This window comes from Ochotona curzoniae, unplaced genomic scaffold (assembly GCF_017591425.1).
Source record: "Ochotona curzoniae isolate NIBS_2020 unplaced genomic scaffold, NIBS_Ocur_1.0 contig_66, whole genome shotgun sequence".
Taxonomy (NCBI): domain Eukaryota; kingdom Metazoa; phylum Chordata; class Mammalia; order Lagomorpha; family Ochotonidae; genus Ochotona; species Ochotona curzoniae.
In genome coordinates, this window is record NW_024466512.1 from 20,057,944 (window position 1) to 20,081,594 (window position 23,651).

Genomic DNA, 23,651 nt, shown 5'->3' on the forward strand with positions numbered 1-23,651 from the left:
TCCCCGTCAGCTGGGCCGCAGGGGTTCCAGGCCACCCTGCCAGAAAGCCAGCAACAGGGCCTAATCACGAACAGGCTGGGATCGCTTACAACCCCAGGCAGGGCTTGAGACAGCTCGGCTGGCTCCACCGGGAGGAATGCAGCTTTCCTGGCGCACCCCCTCCCCGCCTCCCCCACTCTCCCCAACTGCCTGCTCAAGTGAAACAAGATCTGTGGGAGCCAGGGATCTGCTTGAAAGCAAGGCCCCAGTGTGAGGCAGCCAGTACCGGCCGGGCCCCTAACGTCCTACACCCCAGACCCTGGCAGGCCTCCTGCCAGTCCAGACGCCCACTTGCTGCTTTAGACATTGTCACTTGGCACAGTGCTCCGTCACATTCATGGGCAGACCATGGACATCAGGCTTCGCCTGCAAGGGTCTTGGTCAAGGGTGTGTGTTTGTACTGCTCTTTGGGCTGAGCGGATGAAGCCCATTTCCCTGAAGTCTCTCTTGTCTGCCGGAGATATCCTCCCCTCTGCCTGACCTCCCAGCCAAGTGTCTGTGCGGTGCCCTGACATCAGGTATGTGTGAGTGTCCCATGCCCTCACGTCATGTCTGTGAGGGCGTGGGGTAGAGGTTAGTAGGTGCAGAAGAGGCAGTGGTTAGGACATTGGAGCAGATGGTGACCAGCTAGTGAAGTTACCTGTCCAGCACAGGAGTCCACTTCTCAGCCTTGCCTCCTACCCACACAGTCACTCCTGGACAAGCATGGCTCAGATCACCTCCTTCCTGTTCAGGCACCTTAAACCTGCTTCCCCAGGGCACCGGCACTGTGGGATGTGTCTCCTGGGGAGCAACTCCATTCTAGAGGCAGCTGGATCCAGGGCTGGGGCCTGGGTAGAGCCTGAGCCAGGTCAGGCAGGAATTTGGGCAGGGTGACCAGGCTAGAGCGAGCAGGGAGAGTGTTGTCCGTGTTCCAGTCAGAGGGACTGGTTCGAGTTGGGGGTAGTGAAAGGCCTTGGAGGTAATGACGGGATATTGCTCACTTCTGGAGACTGACATTGGAGCCCCAAAGGCTAGGACTGGGTTGGTGGTGTCTGGGGTCTTGCTGCCAAGGCATGTTTCAAAAAGGGAGGATGCTACCATCCAGGCTCCCTTGCCCCAGGACTGCTTCCAGAATGGAATGTCTCTGCCAAGGGCCCCAGAGCTGGTATCTGGCTCCCTTAGAGCCAAGGTGGGGGTACAGAGGTCACAGTCCCCCAGGTCTTTGTGCCACCTGCTGCATCTCTGCCTGTGGGCGCCAGGGCCGTCCCCATGACCATGTGAGGAGGTCGACCAGAGGCTGGGCCTTGCACAGAGCTGAGAAGGCCAAAACCAAGCACGCAAGTGAGAGTGGTCAGAGCCAGGGAGCAGACATAAGTTCATTCACTAAATCCCCAGCTTCGGTGACGTGAGGACAACAGGAAGTCACAGTCCTAATCTCCTCGGAGCCAAGGGGCAAGAGGGGAAGCAGATGGCTAGCTGGCGTGATTCAGCTGAAGGGACTTGGTTGCTGGCAGCTGGTAAGGCGAGCAGGTACCTCTGCACGCTGCTCCTCTGGGGGCGAAGAAGAGCAGGGCTTAGGGCTTAGAGCTCCTTAGGGCTCATGGATGTCATTACTTGCCATACCAATCACTAAGGAGCCAGGCCTGAGTGTGGTCTTCTCATGTCCTGGAAGTAGGATCTGAACTTGGCTTTGGGGAACCAGAAGCGATCAGAAGGGACTTGAAGCAGCAGAGAGCGTGGAGAACCCATTCTTAGCCCACCACAAATCCAGCTGAGGCCTCGGGGTGGCTCCCGTAGGACCGGGGAGTTCTGAGACAGGACAACATCAGAAACAAGCGCACCCCTGAGCACTGGGTGCCAGCTTTCCTCTGCCCCATGCAGCCTCGATCCTGAGATGTCCACTTCACAAGGTGAGCAGGCTGAGGCTCATCCCTGATTCTTTCCTGTATACTCTTGGTTACTGCACTGCCACTCTGAGAGACCTGTTTTTGGTGTAGCCCAGAAGGCAATGCAGAGATGGGTCTTTGTGGCTGCCCATTCCAGGGTCCTGGGAGGTCCTCCACCCCTGGTGGAGGCTTGTGGGGTGACCTCGGACCAGTGTGGGAAAAGGCTTCCAGCGGCATCTCTGCACTCCCCTAGGCTGGGGACCTGTCCCTGGGAGTAGGCCTGCTTGCAGGAACTTGCTGAGGTTTCAATTCCTGTAAAGGGAAAGGCCAACTTGGTAAGACCCATGTTGGCAGGTATACCCACAGCCTGCAGTGCACTCAAGATGTCAGGCCTGAGAGGAGTGGCTTCCCTCTCTGTTCAGGTCCCTCTGTAGGTAGATCCCCTGAGCAAGCTGAGGCTGCTGTTTCAGGTGGGGCACCTTCGAGGGAACAATGACCACGCCCAGAGAGACAATGAGGACAAGGCTGGTGGCAGAAGGACCTGGGGTGGCCACAGCAGCTGCTCCCCAGGCACCTCCTTTATTATCCTAAGCATGGAGCCGGGTCGGGGATCACCAGGATGTGAAGAAGAGCCAGGTGTGGCCTTCTTGCTCACAGAGCTCTTGATCTGGCTGGGATGATGGCCAGCCCCCCACCTGAGGTCAGGGTGCTAGGGGCGGGACTGAGGGTAGGAAACCAGATGGTGCCTGGAATAGTCACAGCAACATCACAGAGATGGTGATGTCGAAGGGCGGGGCCTGATAAGGTGATGAATCAGACTGACACCTTGGGGAACTTCTGAGCCCTGCTGGGTGTCAAAAAGCAAGCCAGATTGTGGTCACCCACAAAAGGTGAGTGCTCTGGTCCCATGGTCCCCTGGAGCCAGCCAGCTGGAGGCCATTATGCTGAGTTCCCATGTCTGTGCAAGGGACCTCATATTTGAAAATCAAACTGAATGACGCCTATCACGGGGTGACCTGGTCCTTGGTTCCTTGCCTCTAGCAGGCGGGGAGGGCTGGAGCAGGCAGCAGGTTACACAGAGAGGGCATTTGGAATTTGCCAGGTTCCTGAACTCGATGGCCTTGGTGCCCCCTCTGCCCACCTGGGGTTTTGTAGTCGTCTTGCCCAGCCTCTGTCTCTGAGTCCTATGGGTACAAGTAGGGCACGTGTCTCTGCTTCCATCCTTCAGAGGAAACGGGGTCCGAGGGAGGTGCAGCATCGGCACATGCCCTCACACCTTGCTCATGGCTCAGCTGGGCTTTGGACCACGGGGCTGGCCACAGGTTCTTCGCTCATGGCCATGTTGTGTGTGGCTGAAGCCCATGCTTCACAAGAAGGTGGTTTGCCTCTGTTCCTCAGTGGATCGAGGGGAAGGTCTCCACTAGGGGTCCTGTGTTGCACTGGCCAATGTCGTGTGTCCTTTCGACCAGGAGAAAAGTCTGATTCAGGCTCTTGTTGCCTTGGGTCTTGCTGGAAGGCATAGCATTGCTGTTTCATTCTTATGCATCTGTCCACTTTTGTCCTATTTTTGCCAATGGGTCCTGCTTTTCTATTCAGCGTAGAATAGGAACATTGCCATTATGAAAGATAGATTTGTTTAAGTAATGCCAGTTTAAATCAGGCAAATGCTAGGACAGGAGTGACTCAAGAGTGTTAACTGGGTTCCATGGCTGTCTGGCGAAGACAGAGTTAAAGGACTCCAAGTGGTCCCCTAGGGTGACACCAGTGGCTCCTAGATTCCAATCGGGAAAGGAGCCTGGAAAAGCATGGGCATTCATGGTGGCTGCTCCCCACACTGCGTGGAAGAATCCACGTGGCCGGGGGCTGCTGACGTCAGGCGGTATGGGATTTTTTTCAAGCCCTCTATTTAAAATTCCCCAGAGATGGAATAAGGAACGTTTGGAGGGAGGGATGCCCCAGACAAATTGCCGAGTAGGTTTGTTTTGTTTATGGAGCTGGTCTTTAAAGTTGAAATTGTCCCTGTTTTATTTTTGCCTGATTGGCAAAGGGCTGACCCAAGGCAGGAGTGGGGAGTGGCTGCTAGCCCACAACTTTCAGTTGAAATTCACTCAGTTCTAGGTCTGGGATGCTTCTGTTTTTAGCAAAGGGAGGAAAGTGGGAAAGTAGGCATGCTCTCAGGCTCTCCAGGGAGCAGCTTGAAAGGATGAGTGTGACCTCCATATTTCGAGGGGCCAGTGACAACTGTAGGGATGCCACTGGCTCTGCTCACCAGCTGCAGATTCATGCGCAGCAGGTGGTGTGCTGCACAAGGCTCTCTATTCCTTTTTTTTTTTTTTTTAAGATTTATTTTTATTGTGGTCAGATATACAGAGAGGAGCAGAGATAGAGAGGAAGATCTTCCGTCCAGGGTGACGGCAGTGACGGGTGCTGTGCTGATCCAAAGCTGGGAGCCAGGACCATCTTCCGGGTCTCCCACACAGTGCAGGGTCCCAAGGCTTTGGGCCATCCTCGATTGCTTTCCCAGGCCACAAGCAGGGAGCTGGATGGGAAGTGGAGCAGCCAGGATTAGAACCAGCATCCACATGGGATCCCGGCACATTCAAGGAGAGGACTTTAGCTGCTAGGTCACTGCGTCAGGCCCGAGGCGCTCTATTCCTACCTGGTCTCTCCCCAGAGCCCTGGAAGTGCAGTTTTCCACATGGGTGCAGGAGTCCAAGGGTTTGGGCCATCTTTTGCTGCCTTCCCAGGTGCATTAGCAGGGAGCTGGATCAGAAGTGGAACAGCCAGATCTCACACCAGTGCCCCACATGAAATGTGGAGGCTTAATCTACAATGCCACAATGCTAGTAGCAAGAAATCTGTTCTTGCTCAAGACAGGCTGCATTCCCTTTTCCTCCCTGCAGATGTTTCCGATGTGTGATTCTTAAAGCCAGGGATGTGGCATTCACACCTACCATGCCTGTTGCTCGGTTTTGTGTCCTTGGCCTCTTTGACCATCTCCAAGGACTGGTCCAGTGTGTTTCCTAGAAAGCTCACCCATCGCTGTGGTGCAAGAAAGATGCAAGCTGGGCAGAGATGGGGCTGAGTGCTCACTTCGGACACAGAGGTGCTGGCGGGGGGAGGACAGAGGAGGGTGCAGGGCTCCTGGCTTCAGCTCCAGCTCTCTTCTGAGCCTTCTCGTTTATTCCAGTTGATGTTTGGCCTGCATCCCTCTCCAGCAAACACCTTCATGGCAGGAACCAGCCACAGTGGTGCAGCTTGGAGAGAGCACGTGGCAAGGTTCTCACGTGCACTTCTGTGGCTGGATCTGGTGGTCCCTGCTATTTATTCCTGGTGGTGACCTGAAGAACACTTTAGGTGTCAGCTGCAAAGGATTTCATTGACTTCAAATTACTTCACTGAAGTTTTTGGAAATGATGGATTGCTTTGTCAATCTGTATGTTTTGTGCACATCGGTGCAGGTAGTTCAAGGACAAGTATGGTTTTGGAAATGTTGATCCTGCCTGGTAGAGCCTATGTTTGAAGCCTTGTGCCAGGCAACCCTTTGGGTCTGAGCGTGCCTGCCCCGCCCGGCCTTGTGTGCTCAGAGGAGAGGTTACCTAGCAGTAAGGGGCCAGAATCTCACCTCCTGACTTTATCTTGGGTAGGGTGGAGACTCAGGGCTGCTTGGTGGCCTTTGGTGAAGTGAAGAGGCAGATAAGATCCTTAGGGGCTCATCTATTGGATAAAACTTAAGGAGCTAAGGAAAAGCTGGCACGGGTCCTTTGTACATGAGCATGAGCAGTGGGAGTCATTAAATAAATGTGGTGGTGAGACACCAGTCTGGGTGCTGAATCTAGTGCAGGTGTTGAGTGGCCACGCTTTGTGGCTTTGTGGCTCAGCACTGAGGTTTCCATGGGTGACTGCATGCTGCTGTCCACCCCCCAGACTGAACCCCACCACCCACCATCACCACCAGGTAAGCCATGACCACACAACCCAAACCAGCCAGCCAGCCACTTTCGCCTCACGCCCAGGGATTTTTATACAAGCATTAGCTGTGCTCCCTTCATTCACTCCCACAAGCATAGGTGGTAGGTTGTAAGATCACTTTTCAGAGCCTGGCTTTGGTTTGCATCTCGTCAGATTGGACTTGTCAGTATCAACCTCACAGGCCTTATATTCTTTGCAACCCCCTAACCTGTCATAGCTTTTGCTAAAGGAGATGGTGACTCCAACACAGGCCTGCCCTAATCCCAGGGTAATTAAGTCACAAGTTTCCACTGGGACCATACATCTGGGTTGTGCTCAGTCAGGTGCCACATCCCCTGTACATGTGGTAGCACAGGCCTGAGGGTCCAGAAGAGACCCAATGCCTATAGGTCTTGGTTCTGGGGCATCCTGGAGCCCCAAGGTACATCCTCTTGTCTGGCCAGTGCCACCTTGGTTGGCATGTACAGCCCTCAAGGACTCTGTTTTACATGATCAAGACCAGCATTGTGGCTGCCAATCTCTGGATTTCTTTATCTGGGATTTCTTTGCAAGTTGGGGCCTCTGCCCACTGTGTGTGCCCTAGCCTTGCTCCTGTCTACTTTCCAAGGCTGCTGGTGACAACCATGCTTGACGTCAGGTGCCTTTGAGACCTTTGCTTGCAGTGGCTGAGCGAGCACCCAGCTGGTCAGTGTGTCCAGTCCCAGCGCCCTTTCTCCAAACACACAAGTGGAGCTGTGGGTGGGGACCCAGCAGGCCCTACCTACTGCCCCAGCCTGCCCACAACTGTGCCCTGGTTAGGAGACTCCCATCTGGCCAGGGAGACGTGTTCCCCTTGGCGTTTTCCCACAGCTCCACATCTGACACTGGGACCTTCCTGACCCAGTTCATGGAGGCCAAACCTCTGGACTGCTGCATCCATGATTCCCACTGCTCCATCAGCTCCACTGCTTCACCCTCACACTGTGGTCAGCATTGGCTTTTTCAGGTCTCCTTCCTGTGCCACCCTCTGTCTGAATAGGACCACAGGTTCAGCATTCCATGCTCCCCTCTATCATGGGGCATACAGAGGACAGTGGCTGTGAGGGAAGCCACCTCTCATTCCCATCCAGAAAAATCCATGGCCCAATGTGGCTGGGGCCATGTGGACTCCTAGCATTTTGCCTTCACTGCTGCTGCTCTTCTTACTACGTCACTTTTTCCTCTGCTCTCTGCTTTGTCTAAGGTCCAATTCTAATCTCTTCTGGAAGGTTCTCTTGTGATGACTCAGTCTATTCCCTACATGCCTGCAGTACCCTTGGCAGGCATCGCACCCCTCACCACCATGTCCTCACTGTGGTCCTGGGTGCAGACCATGCAGGTCACCCATCAGCATGTGCCACATGTATCCTCATGCTAGGAGCACTCTGGGGGAGGGGGTGCAGCTACACATTGAGTCCCTTTGCTGCTCTGCCGTGCCACTCTGTTGGCTCCTCTTGGTCCTGCCCCTCCTCTCTGCCAGGGTTCAGGAGCAGACCCACAGGGCCACATGATGGAGATGGCAGTAAGTCTCCCTGAGGTCCTCCCTGCCAGGTCCTGAAGTCAGTCATGGTGGCAGGGGTGAGGATTCCCAAGAATTCCCCCACAATTTCCCCCTTCAACGTTGGCATTGGTGTTTGCTCCTGGAGCTCTGCCAGAACTAACACTTGTATGAGTGTGCCCACCTGATCCTCTCTTTAACCTGCTCTCCTCCTGTCCCTGTCATTCAGTGGTGGTCCCTGCTCTGCCTTACAGACACTCCTTAGCCAATCCACCTTCTGCACACCTTGTCTGTGAGTCCTACCTGCCCAGACTCACCCATACCCTGCAGGCTTGGCTCGACCCCAGCCTAGCCTTGAGCTCCTTCAGCCATCCAGGCAGAAGGGCAGCTTGAACTGGGGTTGGGGGTAGGGGAGTGGCAGCCGTGCAGTTCTTGCTGTCTGCTTGCCACGGACTCCGCGGAGCCTTCCAGATGGTGACGTAGCTGCCTGTGCTAATGGTCTTGGAATCCAGGCCCCAGGCGCCTGGGGAGGGTTCTGGGGCTTTGGTGGCCTCAGAGCCCCCTCTTGGGGAGGAATGGTGGTGGGGTGGGTGTCAGGGGTCAGGCCAGAGGAACAGGGTGGAAAGGCAGGGGACAGGAGCTATGCAGGTACCCACAGGAGGGAACCTCGCCCACTCGTGTTTGCTTTGGACTGTGGAGGTCACATGCTGTGAGCTGGAGTATGTCTTGGCAAGAGGCCCAAGTGACAGAGCTTTCTGACCAGGGGAGGCCTGGCCAGGGGAAGAACGGCCTTTCGCTGTTCTTAAAGGCACCACGTGCTATGGACAGCCCATGTTTGCAGCTCCTCTGGCCCCTTGACAGTTAGCAAGCCTTAGACCCGAAGTCATAGGAAGGGGTCAAGGCAGAGGCTAGGACAGAAGCAAACCCTTGGGGCCCCCCAGAGTCACTGCTGGTGACCTGTGTGCCAGGGTCAGATCCCCTTTGGTCCCTCTTCTCAGCAACACCCCCTTGCCCTGCCAAAGCCCTGTTGGGGACTCTTCAAATTCGCACCCTGTTCCCTCTTCCATAGACGCTCAAGGGATGCCCGGATGTGGTAGCTTTCCAGGAAAAACAAGGCCTGGGCTACAGTGGGGGCATTGGTGATGGCAGATGAGGGTGCTTGGTGTGGGTCCTGGGGTTGAGAGTGGGCATGGCTCCCAACCTCTGGCTCCCAGAACCCCGAAGCAGCAAGATAGTCAGCTGTGCCAGGCCAGGGGGTGGAGCAGGGCTTGGAGTCCTGTCTCTCCCAGAGTCCCCCACCCTAAACATGCTAGAAGGGGGAGGCCCAGCCTGCTGCTGCTGGCCTCAGGAGCCAGTGCGTGATCAAGCCCCTGCCAAGCACTTTTCCCCAGGGGCTGAGAGCACCGGACCTGATCCTGTATGTTGTCCATTGTACATATCCACATGCGTGTTAGACGGCTGGCGCGGCCATGTCTCCAGGAGAGGTTAATGCAATCCCGCAGGGTTGCTGTGGCTGTGCCCCCAATCATCCTGCCTGGCGAGCAGTGAAGCTGGGGTCCAAGCCAGAGTCTCTTCTGCAAGAGGAGGCCATGAGGCATCCGTGGGTCATGAGGGTGGGAAAGGTCCAGAGGGAAAGGAAAACCATGAGGTTTCTGGGACAGGGGAGGGAGCGGGGTCCTGGCTTTGTACCAGGCTGAACTCTGACCTCACTGGGCTTTATTAGCACCCTGATTGTGTACAATTGGCCTCACTCTGACCCTAATGAGTCCGTTACCTTCTCTCTTTAAGGAGACCATTGTGGCCTGCACACCCTGGGGATAGCACTGGCCAGGTTCAGACCCCCTGTGTACTGCAGGGGACCCCCCGACTCTGTGTTTCTCTGTTGCCCATATTCCCCAGCTATGCTGGCACCACTTAGATCCCACTGGGGTGCTTGGACTGGACTTAAAGGTGGACTTAGGCTGCTGGGCCAGGCCACTGATGCCGGAGCTGGGCAGATGGAGGGTCTGGCTTTGGGACTTAGCTCAGACTGCAGGACTGGGTGTGTTGGAGGGCTTCCTCCACAGCTGAGATGAGGTTGGAGATCGCCCAGCTATGCTGGGCTAGAGGCCCTGGCCAGATCTGGAGTTGCCTTCTCCTCTGCATGGCCCCAGGACCAGCTAATTTCTGAGCCCCACCAAGCAGACCTGGCTTCTACGGTCACTGTCCTGGGTATACTTTGTCTCCTGCAAATAGTCAGGTCTGGCTCTCTGGCACCAAGCGGATGTGCTCCTAACCAGGGGAAAGTCAAGCAGGAGACAGCCTGGATGGGTGCTGACAGGTTTGGGGCTCTTCTGAGATGACTGCTCAGGCTGGGCAGTAGTCCGGAAGGCTGGGCCAGGATGGAGGGTTCTGCCGCGTGTCAGGGGTGTGTGGCATCCTCTCTCAGGATTGCTGTACTCTGCCCTGAGCCACCGGTCAAGGAAATGGGCCAGGCGCTCTTCCCTGCCCCGCTGTGTGGTAACACTGTATGTAGGTGAGGGGGCCTGTAGCACCGTCCCCAGTAATGAGCAGTGTGTGCTAAGAGGTCTTCCAGCCAACCCAGACCCCTGAGTGAGTGCTTGCCATCTGCTGCCTCCAAGTTCCCTGCCTTGTCCCACGAAGAAAGCTGTTTGGTCGTCTGCCCAGAAACTAAAGCTGACCTCTCACTTGTGGCCCCTTGTTCAGTCAAGCCCGAGTCCTTCACTGAAAGCTCACTGAGTTTCCTTTTGAAGAAAGGAGGCTGGGAGTATGTGAGACAAGAGCTTGGTGTTCACACCCCTTTTCCCCGGGGACATGTAAATAGCCCTGGTTATGCCCCTGCCTGGGGGTGATTCCTGCCAGGGCTCCTGGGAGGTCTGTGTGGAAGCGGGTGGGCACCCTTGCCCACCAGAGCAATGTTCATCTCCCGTGCCCACAGCCAAGCCAGTGGCAGCTCATTCTTTTATCTGTAGCTGTTGTCTCTGACAGGGCCTGACGCTGGTGGGACCTGAGGCTGGAAGCCACCCAGCCCTGCCCTGCACATGCCTGGGCTGGAGCAGGAGCCAGGCTAGCCTTCTCAGGGAAGGTCAGCAGGGCCCCGGGGATGATGACACTGTCAGCCCGAGTCCTGGGAGCATGACAGGAACATTGGTCTCTACATTGGCTCTTCTGAGGGTAAATATGTGTTCCTGTGACCCATGTAGCCCAGCAGCCTCTGGTGCATTGTGAGATGGAAGGACCTCCCTGGGCCCTGAATACACCCTCGGTGGTGTGCAGGTGGCAGGAGCTATTGGCATCTCTACCACCCCTTTAGCCCCTCCTCCTGCCCCTCCATGCCAAGGCCTTAGGGGCATGGATCAGAGAGGGAACTCTGCTCCCCATGGGAGGAAACAATATGGATAGGGAAGGTTTCCTTGAAAGTGAAGCAGAAGGGAATGGATGCAACGTTCCCAGTGAAGAGGCCCAAGTCCTGGGGTCCGGGGCAGGTGGAGCAAGAGCAATGCCCAGGCAGGCCTCACAGTCACCTGCACTGGGCTTCCCACACACCTTCATGCACCCATCAGGTGCTCAGGTTGGACAAAAGGCTCAGGTTGACAGTGAGCCCAGCCATCCATGAGACCCTCAAGTCGCCTGTCTTCTGGAAAGCCTTGGAAATCTAGTGCAAATCAGCAGAAGCAGGGAAGGCTGTTCCAGAGGGTGGCACTGGTGATAGGGACACCTTGGTATAGGAGAATCCTTAGTACGACGCACATCTCCAAGCTACCAGACCCTGGAGCATGGCATTGGACTGTCCATGGAGAGTGAGATCCAGGACCAGCTCGGGGAGCCATCTCCAGGAAAGAAGGACTTCCTGGTCTTGTGGGTACCACCTGGGCCCTCCTGGAGCTGGGCATCAGGAGTGAGAGCAGGAAGCAGCCTGGGTGCCACGGGAACCCAAGAGTGACTCTGAGCTGCAAAATGGGGCGACAGGGTGACAGGGCCTTGAGCAAGATCTGGGTCTTGTCTCCTTGGCTGGTGTGACTTGGAGGGCCAGGGTGCTCACAGATGCCCACTTGGTGTTTATTCCCCAGACTCAGTGATTGTTGGCATGGGGAAGGGTGCAGCAGGAGCAAGGTTGTTCTCTGTCCAAATGACTGAGGCTCAGCTTCGGGTGAAGTAAACAGAACAGAAAGTTCTTTGACTCATGACAAGTAGGAAGATCAGCAGGATGGTCCAGCTTGAGCACACCTGGAGCCAGGAGCCGACATGACGCAGATCGGGGCTGACTCACACTCTCCATGTGTGTCTGACTTGCTCGCAATGGTGCTTTCACGCTCAGCTGGGCTGCTATTTTGCTGACTTGGTTCTCAGGCTGCCTCCCTAGTGAGTTACTCACTTGGGTCAGAGCAGAAGCTGAACCATCACAGTCCAGGCAGGAGGGGATGGGCTGCAGCTGCCCCTGCTGTAGCCTAGAAGGAAGTGGGGGAGATGCACACTCTGGCAAGCGGGGCAGCCCCACTCTCTGCCCTCCAGCTGGGTTCTGGACAAGAGCAGGTGGGACTGGTGCCTCCTGGTAAGGGCAATCGGGGTCCTGAGTGTTCCCCTACCAAGCCATACTCTCTTAACCACCAAGTTGCTGTGACCGACCTGGGCTTTGGTGGTGCCACCCTGGGCTGCCTTCTCTGTGCATGGTAGGTCATGATGTGTAAGCTCCTGTGGGTGAGGGGAAGGGGAGGAATGATTTAGCAACCCATGCTTTACCACACACACACACTCACACACACGAAAAAAATAGGTGCTGGGACAGAACAGGAGCTGACTAGGCACACGTGGGATGAATGGATGCAATGATCAATCAGAAGCTAACAACTCTGGTTGGCACTCACTGCTCAAGCAGTGTCAGCAGGATACATGGGGGTGTACACACATACCTGGTACTGAGGGAGGAGGGAGGTATCCACCTGGAGCCAGGTGCCCTCCTCTCCCCGAGTGGCCAGCCCTTTGGCCTTTGGCCTTTGGCCTTGTACCTCCATCTAGCTATTTTTGTGAGACTTCCTTGGGGATTGTGGTGGAGATAAGAGCGTAGGATTCTTAGCCCACAAAAGTTAGTCTCTCTGGGCCGTGGAAATGGACAAAGCCCTCGCACTGTGTCAGCCAATGGCAGTTTTCCCCATGGGTGTGAGTGCAAGGAACAGCCTTATTGTCAGTGCAAGTGCAGGAACATCCAATGCACAAGCAGAGCTGAGGCAGGGCTTTCCAGGAGCCAAAAGCCACCTCCTACAGGCCACCCTTGGCTCCAGAGTGAGCCTCCCCCGCTTCCTTAGCTGGCTCCCAAGGCTACTCAGTACTCTAACAATGACCCAGAACCTTCCTGAATTGCTGGTGCTACAAACCACCTGGTCCCATCTTGTCACCCACAAGTTGAGTAAATGCAGGTGTCTGTCTGGCGCTCTAACCAGCATCCCCAGCCCCTGCAGCTGAGCCGCAATGCTGAGTGTTGGAGATGTGTCCACTGGCTTTTGGCTGCCACCCTGGGCGCATGGGTTGCTCAGTGGCTTAAGCTGCTAGCAGTGTACAAGTCAAGCATTCCTCCCTCCTCAATCTAGAAAACCTTTACTGTTGGCCTTCTTGCAACCTGGGCTCACACGCCCAGTGCGAGAGGTCTCAGGGCCTCTGGACTAGAGGGCTAGGACCTGGTAGGGGCATTGTAACCTTGAGCCCCTTAGCCTTTTGCTTAAGTGGCCAACACTAGGGGTAGTGAAGGGGACCCAACTCATGCCACCAGGGAGCCCTGGGGTCTCTTGATGACCAGGCATGGCCCTCTGCCCTGCCACCCTGCCTTCCCCCACCCTCCCTATCTGTAGCCCCTGGCCTGCCTCAGCCTGGTTCTCAAAGCCCTGTTCTCTCTGTCCCCTCTGCAGGCTGGTGGTTCGTGAGCACCTCTGAGGAACAGGGCTGGGTCCCTGCCACCTACCTGGAGGCGCAGAATGGGACTCGGGATGACTCGGACATCAATACATCCAAGACAGGGGAAGGTGAGGTGCTACGGGCCACGAGGTTGGTGGGGAAGGGAGCAGGGGTGGGGCGCGTTGTCTGCCTCTAGAGTCTGCCTCATCCCGGGCCTCTCCTGAACCCAAGAGAATTCCTGAAGGGGGCTTGGCCCACCCCCTCCCCTGGGCTCCTGCCTCACTGAAGTGAACTCCCAAGCTCGCCTCCAGTCCTAGGCCTCTCCCTGCTGGGAACAGTGGACTGGAGCCCACAGGAAGTTCCAGGGCCCCTTGTGGGACTGCATGTAGACTTGCCCTTGCTCTCCATGTGTTGGAATGCAGGGTGTGTGGCTGCGGCTGCGCAGGTGGCCTCTACACGGAGTCTGGCTGCCTGATACAGATGCAGGCAGGGTAGGCCTGAGCACTGGTGCTTGGTGGCCCAGCCCAGCAATTAGCCTTTCTTTGGCTCTGGGCTGACTGCACCATTGAGCCCTAGACATTGGGACCACCCCCAGCTCCTGACTGCCTCTCCTGAGGCCTCTCATGCCTCCATGGCCTGGCAGCAGCAAGTCTTTCTCTAACGGTTGGTCTGGACAATTGAGACAGTTGTGTCTGAGAGCCAGAGGGCAGGCCTGCCCCGGCATCAGGTCATCCCAAGCTTCCCCATGCCCAGCCAGAGTCAGCATCCAAACACTAGCTCTGAATTCACCCTTCCCTGTAGTGGCAGAAACCTGGCTGGCTATAGGGACCCCACCCTTCCTCCTATGTCTACATTGGTTTTCAGACCCTGGACCAGAGCCTTGGACCTACCAGGCATGGCCAGCCCCTCTGCTCTAGGGCCAAACACACCTATCTCAGACCCTGTGGCAGCCTCTTCTTCTCCCAGTTTGTGCTCTGTGCATGCTAGGGATCAGGTACCAGGTGTGCTGAGGGTCCTGGGAACCCTGAGAACGCTGTTGCCATTGCTCTTTCTCAGGAGAGCTGAGGTGTCAAGGCACTGTTTTGTGCTGTCCTGGTCTGGGTAGAGCTCTGTTTTACCCCAGGGCACGGCGCTGTGCATGCTTGTAAGCTGTGGGTATGACTCTGAGCACAGCTTGAAGAGCCTGTTGGTGCTGAAGAGACTGTGGTCCAAGGTCAGAGTGGAAGGATAGAGGGCGAAAGGCCTGTTGCCGAGCTGGCTGCAGCCAGGGCATGGAAGGGCCACAGGCCAGCCTGTAGGGAGCCAAGAGCAGGTGCAGGAGTCGAGTGCTGTGGGGCTGTGCTCCTTGGTGGAGGACAAGGTGGGCCTGCACACATCTGTGCACCTTGTGCCTTCCTCTGCCTGCCTTTGTGAGCTTTTGGCCTGACAGGACTTCTGGCCACACTCAGGATTCCCCTTTAACACGTGGAGCATTTCCTGCTCAGGTCTTCATGAGAGCTTGGAGCTGGGTACTCCTCCCAGGGCCCCTACTGCCCAGCTGTGTCTGCCAGTTGGCACCTGCATCCCAGAGGTGAACTCACAGTTTCCCAGGTCCTGTAGACAAAGACTGATGGGTTCCCTCCCATCCAAGCTTCCCTAAGAGCTCTGGTCTCTGTGCTAGGCAAACACAGGAGCCCAGCTCTGGTGCCCATCTATCAAAGCCCTGTGTGCAGTCTGGGAAACACTTGCCTTAGGGGTTGGGAGCCCTCTTGCCTACTCCGGTGATGCAGGTCCAGACCCAGCATTCACAGGCACTCTGGTGGATTGTGCCACCCCTCTCAGATGAGCTGGAGAGGTCTGTGACCTCCTTGATCCCTGAGCTTACTCTATGGCAGGGCCACGTCCCAACCCTGGTTCCCCACCTGTGTCCCAGAGATGCTTGACCGTGTCCTGTCTCACTCGGTGAGGCCATGGTTGTCTCTGCATGTTCCCCAACGGCAGATGCTGCTCTGGGCCTTGCCTGCCATCCCCTCCCCTGGGGCCTTGCTTGTCAGCAGAGTAGAGGAAGGAAAGCAATGACTGGCTACAAGTGTGGGCCTTTAGCCAGCTGCCAGGACTTGGGTGCTGCCCCTGTAATCCAGAGGGTTCCCTCACACCCTAGATCTCTGTTTCTCCCACATGGATGGGGGACTAGGCTGGTGTTAACCACAGGGGTGCTTCTCTGAGGCCCTTGGGAGGTGACTCCTGCCACCAGTCTTACCTAGGCCCAGTACACAGGGAGGAAATGTCACCTGTGGTGGAAGTGGCTCCTGTCCTCAACAGCTGCACCAAGAAACCCCACACAGCCACCCTCCCTGTCCTGACGGGCCTCCAACAAACCCTGATGGGAAGCAGGGCACACAGGCCCCTGGTTTGGCCCAGACATGCCTGGATAGTTCTTACCCTAACCCCTGGCTTTGTTCCTGCTACCCAGACAAGGGCAGTCAGACAGCTGGCTCCATGGTGCCAAGAGGTGGGCCAGTATCTGCTCCACCCAAGGGTTCTGTCAGAAGGCATGGCCCCTGGAGCTGAGGGGTATGTGTAGGGGAATGCTCAAAGCTGAACAGCAGCACCCAGTGGTCACCCCCCAGAAAACATGCTGCAAGCAAAGGAGGGCATGGACAGCAAGCCTGCTGGGCAAGCTCCTGGTGCCAGAAAGCCACGCAGACAACATGAATGGGGGAGTGAGTCCTGGGCCTGTGTATGTTTCACTCCACTGACATTGGCTGGGACACAGATAGTACCAGAGGTGCAAGACCTAACCTTTGCCCTCTGCAACTGGTGGGAACAGGCAAGAAAGCAAAACAGACTGACATGGAAAGGCCGAGCTCCATGCCCACAGGCCAGGGAGGGGAAGTGGGGGCCAGATCTCTTACGTGCTCATTCTTGCCCTCTTGGTGCCTGGACCAGGGAGTGTGTTGCCTGGTGAGCGAGCGGTTGCAAGCCCAGCCCTCCCTGGGAGCATGGCCCAGGATGGGATACCACATGCCTATGGCATCATCTCTGGCTGGAATAAGCCCTCAACTCGGTCGGGGTACCCCAGGCATGAGGGCCTCCCCTGCCTCTGTCCCTTCCTGTCCCTACCTTGCCCCCCATCTCATCCACATCTCCATTCTCTCCACCGGTTCCTGTTGGTCGCATGCTCCATCGCCACTTCCCACATCAGTGTCCAAGAGACGCAAGGCCCATCTGCGGCGCCTGGATCGCCGGTGGACCCTGGGCGGGATGGTCAACAGGCAGCACAGCCGAGGTGATGGGCGCTCCTCTCCACGGCTGCCGCCTGACTCTCACCTTTCTCTCACTAACACCCCTCCTTTGCACTGCACCCTGCAACCTCCTCACTGGCCCGGAGTCTGGGCAAGCCTCTTCTCTCACCTTCTGCAGCTAGGGTGGGGTAGGGTGGGGGTTGGAGGGGCTGTTTGGGAAACTGGGTGGCACAGGGGGCAGCCCTGACTTGCCAGGGTCCGGGAGACCAAGGACACAGCTGGGAGTCTCTAAGAGGCCTGTGTGGACCCTGGAAGCTGTCCATCCTCCTGGGCTCCCTCCACTGAGAAAAGGCTCCTGTGGCCCCAGCTGGACTGCCAGTTGCTTATGAGCAGGGTAGAAAGAAGCAGCCTTCACCCTTCTGCTTTGCCAGCTCCTTAGCAATTAGACATGGAGCAAAAGCTACAGGAAGCTGGCACCAGGGCACAGCCCCACAGCTCTGCCAAGGTGTCCGGTCCTACCTGGGGTCTCCTTGTGAGGATTCCAGGAGCCCCCGACCCTGCTCAACTGGACTGATGGGGAACCCAACATTAGCTTGTGCAATGGTTTTGGGCTCTGGGCTTTTCCCACATCTAGGAACTTGAGAGGTGAAGGAGCAGAGGGCTGGATCTCTGGACAAACCCCTAAACAACTTCAGACCCCCAGTGCCAGTGGGTGGCCAGTTTGCACTGCGCCGCCTCCAGGAGTTGGGTGTGTGGCTCCTGGCACATGATCTCCCAGAGGGGCGTGCTCAGCACTGGCCTTCTTGGAACCTGGGACACCGTGACTCATACCCCACCCTCAAAGCAGCTCATTTGGTAAATGGCAGTGGGAGCAGGTTGCCCAGGCCCAAGGCAGCAGGAAGCCAAGACTCTGGGTGGCCAATAGCTGAGAACGCTGGCCATGAAGAGCCCAGCCTGGGGCTGCAGGCAAACTGTGGGCTGGCCTGGGGGCGCAGGCAGCTGGTACAGGGCAGAGGCCAAGCAATGGAGACCCTCCATCTGAGAGTGAAGCAGAAGCTACCATAAAACCAGAGGGAAGGGATGGCACTGCTGGGAAGCTGGCCGGGAAGTATAGGGGGAACTGAAGTTTGACCTTCCCTGGTGACCACAGATGTGATTCCCTGTCTTCAACACACACAGCTCACACTCAGTCCTGGGCATACACTCAGAAATATACATGTAATTCTGAGCATGCAGCTGTAAGGAGTCCATGCCCACCCACGTGCTATTTGTGGGCTCACCACTAGTGGTCCAGTTATACAGCATGTGTGCACCTGCAGTGACACCCACAAGGACACAGCTTCCCATACCCAAGCCCTCAGATCTTGTCTACACAGGGGAAGTGGGTTCCAGAGATAGACCACTCTATGCCATGTGTAGACACAGCCAATATAAACAAAGGAGATTCAGGGCTTCCTGTATATCATAAATAGGTGAGTCCCTGGTCTTGTTGCTCTGGACTGAGCAGAGCCGGGTGGCCAAGGAGACCTCGTGAGGAGCTGACTAACCGCAGCACAGTGGGCGGGGAGGCAGGCAACTCACTGGGTGACAAGTCTAGAGAGCCATGCTTCCCCTGCCTCTGTCCCCGTCCCATCAGTCTGTCTGTGGCCGTGTGGCCTGGAGACTGCTGACAGAGGGGAAAGTGTTTGGAGAGAAGAGGCTTTTGTGGCTTGGAAAGTAGGGCATGCAGCCCCTGCCTCCTAAACCAAAACAGGCCTGTCCATCTCCCCAACCCGTGTACCCGGCAGCTGCCTGGCCAGTCCTCCCAGGGCAGGGGTCCTAGAACTCACAGCCCTCCCTCCCTCTCTCCTTCCCTCCCTCCCCATGTCCTCATGGAGGAGGAATCTCCTTTGCAGGAGACCAGAGCCAACTGAGCAACTCTCACCCACTGAAGCCACCTTCTCCTGTGGGCTTTGCCTTATGTGCCCCCCCCACTCCCCTCCACTGACAGGTCAGGTGGCCTGGTTCCATGGAGAAGGTCTCTGCATGTCTCGTGGGATATCTGAGACCTGCAGGGCTCATGTTCCTGGAGGGTGTTTTCATTTCTGCTGTCCCAGCCAGCCAGGACAGAAAACTCAGTACCAGAGGCAGGAAGCCTTGGTCTGAACACCTGGCCAAACCCAGCTCTGGCCCCTCCTCCCTGGAGCCTGTGCAGTGAGCAGGACAGGATGATCCTCTGACCAGGAACACATCAGCTTCAGGGATTCTGGTCATGGGGGCTTTGGCAGGAGCCACTTGGCTTTACTGCCCAGTTTTGCTAGCCCTGCTCCGCCCCCAGCTCCCCTAAGTCAGATACCAGGCTCTGGCTGCCGCACACTGCCCTGAGGCTGCAGCCACACAAGGTGGTCTGGGCCTTGGTCTCTGCTGAGGAGCAGGGCGGGAAGCCTGTGATTTAACTGTAAGGAGAGCTGCCCTCTTCTATGTATGAGCAACCTGGCCTAAGAGAACTTCAATGATGGCTTCCTGCTTCAAACCACAGGCTCATAAAAATAGCCCAGTGTTTGGAACAAAGGTGAAATGTGGAGTCCAGGCCCCGCCTTGCCCTGCCCTAACTCAAAAGTCCTGGATTCCCAGGGCCTGGTGCTGCCTCTTGGGCTGAGGCCTGGGCCAGAATATACCGTGCCCCACTGGAAAATGGAATGGGAACAGGCAGAAGAGCTCGGAGCGCCTCCAGAGACTGAGGTGGAATCTGGCCCAGCAGCCTCCTCCAGCCAAGCTGGGATGGAACCCCAGGGTTGAGTGGGGCTGTGGGGGGAGGCTCAGGAGCGAGGGCCTTCTGGAGCCACTGCCCAGGACACCCACAAGGGAGGTGCTGGCTACAGAGTGGGGCATCGCCCACCTTTTGGTTGGCAGCCTTTCACCTTCTGCCAGTGAACCATCCACGGTCCATCCGGCGCACAGCCTGGAAGGACAGCTGCCTCTGCCCCATGGGAGAGTTGTGGGGAGCTGCTATCGGGGCCCAACATGGGGTTGTGGACAGGACCCTGATAATCCATGGGAGAATGAGCAGATGGCCTCCCTTGGGGGCTTGGCCGCAGCTGCCGTCTTCCCCTAAAGCTGCAGGAGACCCAGGCAGGCTGCCCAGGAGCATCCTGCCAGCAGCCCAGGGTGGCTGTCACCACTGGACGCTGCAGCAGAAGGCGTCTGAGGGCTGGCCTCCTTCCACTCTGGGCTCACCCAGCCCTGCCCTTCTCTCCAGCTGTGCACACAGGGTCTCTCCTCCCGGGTGCTTAAGGCTGTCAACCAGGAGGGGAGGATAGCGGAAGGGGAGCAACAGCGTGCAGGAAGCTGTCCCTGGCACGCTGACCTCAAGTAATCTTGCTATCTTGCTTCCCCCGCCAACCCCACCTACCCACAGAGGAGAAGTACGTCACCGTGCAGCCATACACCAGCCAAAGCAAGGACGAGATCAGCTTTGAGAAAGGCGTCACTGTGGAGGTGATCCGGAAGAACCTGGAGGGCTGGTGGTACATCAGGTAGGGTACATCAGGCAAGAGGGTGGGAGACACCAGGCCCCTGGTGCAGAGTCACCATGACGGCCACCTCACAGCAGGTCCCTACTGCAGGCAGCAGCTGCGTGCCCACGGGCTGGGCTGTAGTATGTTCCCTTCCCGCGTATCTGCCAGGAGAGCTCGGCACATCTGCGTTTGGTTTGCTGCGTCTGCCCTTGGCCATCCTGCCTGTTCTGCAGCTAGGGCCGCCCCTGGAGTGCTGGCGTCCATGGGCCAGCTGAGGCCTTGGGAGGCAGCTTCTCCCAGCTCTGGATCCATGAGCGTCCCTCCTGGCAGACACCAGCTGCTCCCTGGGGGGGCAGTTTTGAGTCTCAGGCAAAAGTGACGCTAGAGCCCAGTGCAGCTTGGTCCACCAGAGGCCTCTTTCTTCCCCACCCTGCCCTTCTCTCAGGACTGAGAAACCTGCTTGGGGTTACAGGCAGGGGTGCGAGGGGCTTCCTTGACCTGCTGGAAGCAAAGGGAAGCTTCTAGGCTTCGCTCACCACTACGTGGCCAAGCCCTGCCTCTCCAGTTTGCTTCGTCCTCCACAGGAACTTCTCTTAGGAAATTCTTGCAGCTGCAGGCACCTTACCCAGCTTCTCTTGCCCGCCTGTGACCCGGGCACTGGCTACCCTGGGCATGCTGTCGGCAGGATATGTGTTCTGAGTGGTCTCTCGCTAGGGCCAGGGTTGTGCTGCGGTCTCCCTGTAGCTGCAGCCAGGAGCTCACAGGGGAGGTTGCTTGGAGCATGGCAGAAGATGCTGATGTGGAGGTTCCTCCACATTGTGGGATCAGATGAGGGGGCCCTGAGCCCCAGTGTGCCAGAGAGGCTCCAGAGGGGCTGAGGAGGCCCTTTCTATTCTACTAGGTGGGATGGGTCTGTGTTGATGGATGTGTGTCACCCAGCGCCTCACTTCTCCCCGGGACCAGCAGCTGCGGGCCTGATGTGGGAAGGCCAGCAAGCTCCCTAGTGGCCACTTGACCGGGGGTCCCTCAGAGGCTATCTGTGTGGCTTCCCTGTGATTCTGTTTCATTTTCTGCTTTAAAAAATTGACCTGCAGAGTCCCTCCATAGCTCCTTAAAGCCACCTCTTGTCCCTACAACCTAGTACTTGAGCCAGCAGGAAGCTCGAGCTGAGGAGATTCTACCTTAAGACGACTGCCAGACACCTCCTTAAATATGCTATTTCCCAGCATTCCAGGCTCTGTGTTGATCCTCATTTCCTGTCTTTCTTCTCCCCACCGCCCCTCAACACTCCCTCAGCTCCCTCCCTCCCTTCCCAGCCTGCTTCCCTCTGGAGCCGTTCCATGCTCGGAGCTGGAAAGCAGATGTGAGCCACGCTGGATGCAGACACTCCCTCGCTGTTCTCAGCCTGGGATCTAATTTTACCCTTGGAATGAATGGGAGCACGCGGGGCTGCAAGCAGGCCTGAGCATCCTAGAGTCCCCCGTCCCCATAGTTGAGCAGTGTGCATGTGGGCATACAGGGGCCAGGCCCATGAAGGAGGCTCGTGCTCATCTTTCCTAAGAGGCACAGGACCACCTGGCTGTAGGCTGCATCCTCCTGTTTCTGCAAGCCCTGGCTGTGGGCGTGCAGCGAGGACGGACCTTCCTGATTGTCCCCGTGCATGCCTGTGTGTGCACCTGTGACGTCACGGAACTCCCTGCAGCCACTTGATCGTTTATGTCTGTCATCCAAGGGCCTGCCAGGTGAGGTTGGCATGGCCAGGCCACCTGCACAGTCCTGGGATGTGAGCAGAAGCTGCTACTTGTGCCCCAAGCTCTCCAGGAAGTGAGTGCTTAGTGGGATTGGTTAGAAGTGCATGCCACAGGGAGCAAAGGGAAATGTCTGTTCTGAGAAGTCATCAAATCGCCCAAAACGATGTCCGCCCTGTCATTTGCCTTTGGTTTTGTATCATTTTTATTTTGGTTTGACCACACCAGTGGTTTTTAATTTGACTGTCTTGTGTTTTGATCCTTTCATTTATGTATCTGGCTTTTGGAGCCCCACATAGAAACACACTCTCAACCCCTGTGATAAGATAAATATTCATGACCTTAAAAAAACAAAACTGCTGCATGGGGTGAGGCCAGAGGCTTACTCCCTTGTGTTCTAATTAGAGACTCAGCGGGACAAGGCCAAGTGGAGACTAGGTCCCTGGGGTGGGGTTCTGGTGCTCCCATGACGGTGTGGCCCTCTGTACTCACAGATACCTGGGCAAAGAAGGCTGGGCGCCAGCCTCCTACCTGAAGAAGGCCAAGGATGACCTACCTGCCCGGAAGAAGAACCTGGCAGGCCCGGTGGAGATCATTGGGAACATCATGGAGATCAGCAACCTGCTGAACAAGAAGGCATCTGGGGACAAGGAGGCAATCCCGGCTGAGGGCGAGGGCCCCGAGGCTCCCATCGCCAAGAAGGAGATCAGCCTGCCCATCCTCTGCAACACTTCCAACAGCAGTCCACTGGGCGTCCCTGAGAGGACTGTGTCTAAGCTGGCCCAGGGCTCCCCGGCCGTGGCCAGGATCGCCCCTCAGAGGGCCCAGATCAGTATGTGTCTCGTGGACTTTGGCTTCCAGAGTGTGGGTGCGAGGAAAGCCAGAGGGTGTGCAGGCAGCCCCCACCCCCACCCTGTTTTCCTGAACCACATGCTGACCTCTGACCCTCATGTTGAAACTCATTCCATGCCCATCACAACTCACCAGTGCATGGCTCTGCTCCTCCTCTGGTCATGCATGGATACGTGTGTGGGGGGTGGGTTTAAATGGACTTTTTTTAAGATTTATTTTTATTGGAGAGATCAGATTTACAGAGAGATCTTTGGCCTGTTGGTTCACTCCCCAAGTGGCTGCAGTGACCAGAACTGAGCTGATCCAAAGCCAGGAGCTTCTGGGTTTCCCACGGGGGTATAGGGTCCTAAGGCCTTGGGCCATCCTCTACTGCTTTCCCAGGCCACAAGCAGGGCACTGGATGGGAAGTGGAGCGGCTGGCACAAGAACCAGCATCCATATGGGATTCTGGCACATACGAGGGAAGGATTTAGTCACTGGGCTGTTGTGCCGAACCCAGATAAATATATTATAAGGGCACTGGGGTGGGGCCCTTAAGAGCAAGAAGCACTTTCTGTGTAACCAAGGCTCTGAAATCGAAACTGAGGATGTATGACTTTTTTTTTTTTTGGCAGCATGCACAGTGTACTGTCTGTAGGACTGCCCTGTGGAGCTGCAGCCCATGCAAGAAAACCTGCCCATGCCTTCCTGCCCCATCCCACCTCTTTTGCCAGTTCCTGGGAACCCAACAGGCTAGGCAGTGTGTGCCAGCAGTTGCCACAAGGCCTCCTTCACTCTGATGGGGGAGACACTCTGATTGGGCACACACCAGCTTCGGCCCCATGGCAACTTTGAGGGGAGAGTTTGGCTGATCTCGTCTGTGAGAGCCCAGCTTCTGCTCTTGTCCAGCCATTCCTAAAGCCTGGCTGGCGTTGGCCTTATCTGTGAACTTGGTTATGTCAGCTCTCGTGCTTGAAAGCTAGTGGGCCTCCTCAGTCGGGATGGATGCACCAAGTACTTCCTCCTGCCTGAGGTTGTGCCATCTGCTGGGGACACCGCCATGAGCAAAG

At 56.7% G+C, this 23,651-nt stretch overlaps 1 protein-coding gene across 5 annotated transcripts in view; it reads left to right on the forward strand.

Moving 5' to 3' along the window:
- The window catches only part of SH3PXD2A (SH3 and PX domains 2A), a 188,162-nt gene that overhangs the window by 158,955 nt on the left and 5,556 nt on the right, over window positions 1–23,651 (forward strand). For 3 of the 5 annotated variants that reach the window (XM_040992165.1, XM_040992167.1, XM_040992169.1), the window contains 4 exons: window positions 13,296–13,409; window positions 16,466–16,549; window positions 19,903–20,020; window positions 22,245–22,582. In XM_040992165.1, the coding sequence (XP_040848099.1) occupies window positions 13,296–13,409; window positions 16,466–16,549; window positions 19,903–20,020; window positions 22,245–22,582 (654 nt within the window). The remainder of the gene's footprint in view (window positions 1–13,295; window positions 13,410–16,465; window positions 16,550–19,902; window positions 20,021–22,244; window positions 22,583–23,651) is intronic. The other 2 variants (XM_040992166.1, XM_040992168.1) reach the window with 1 other exon arrangement.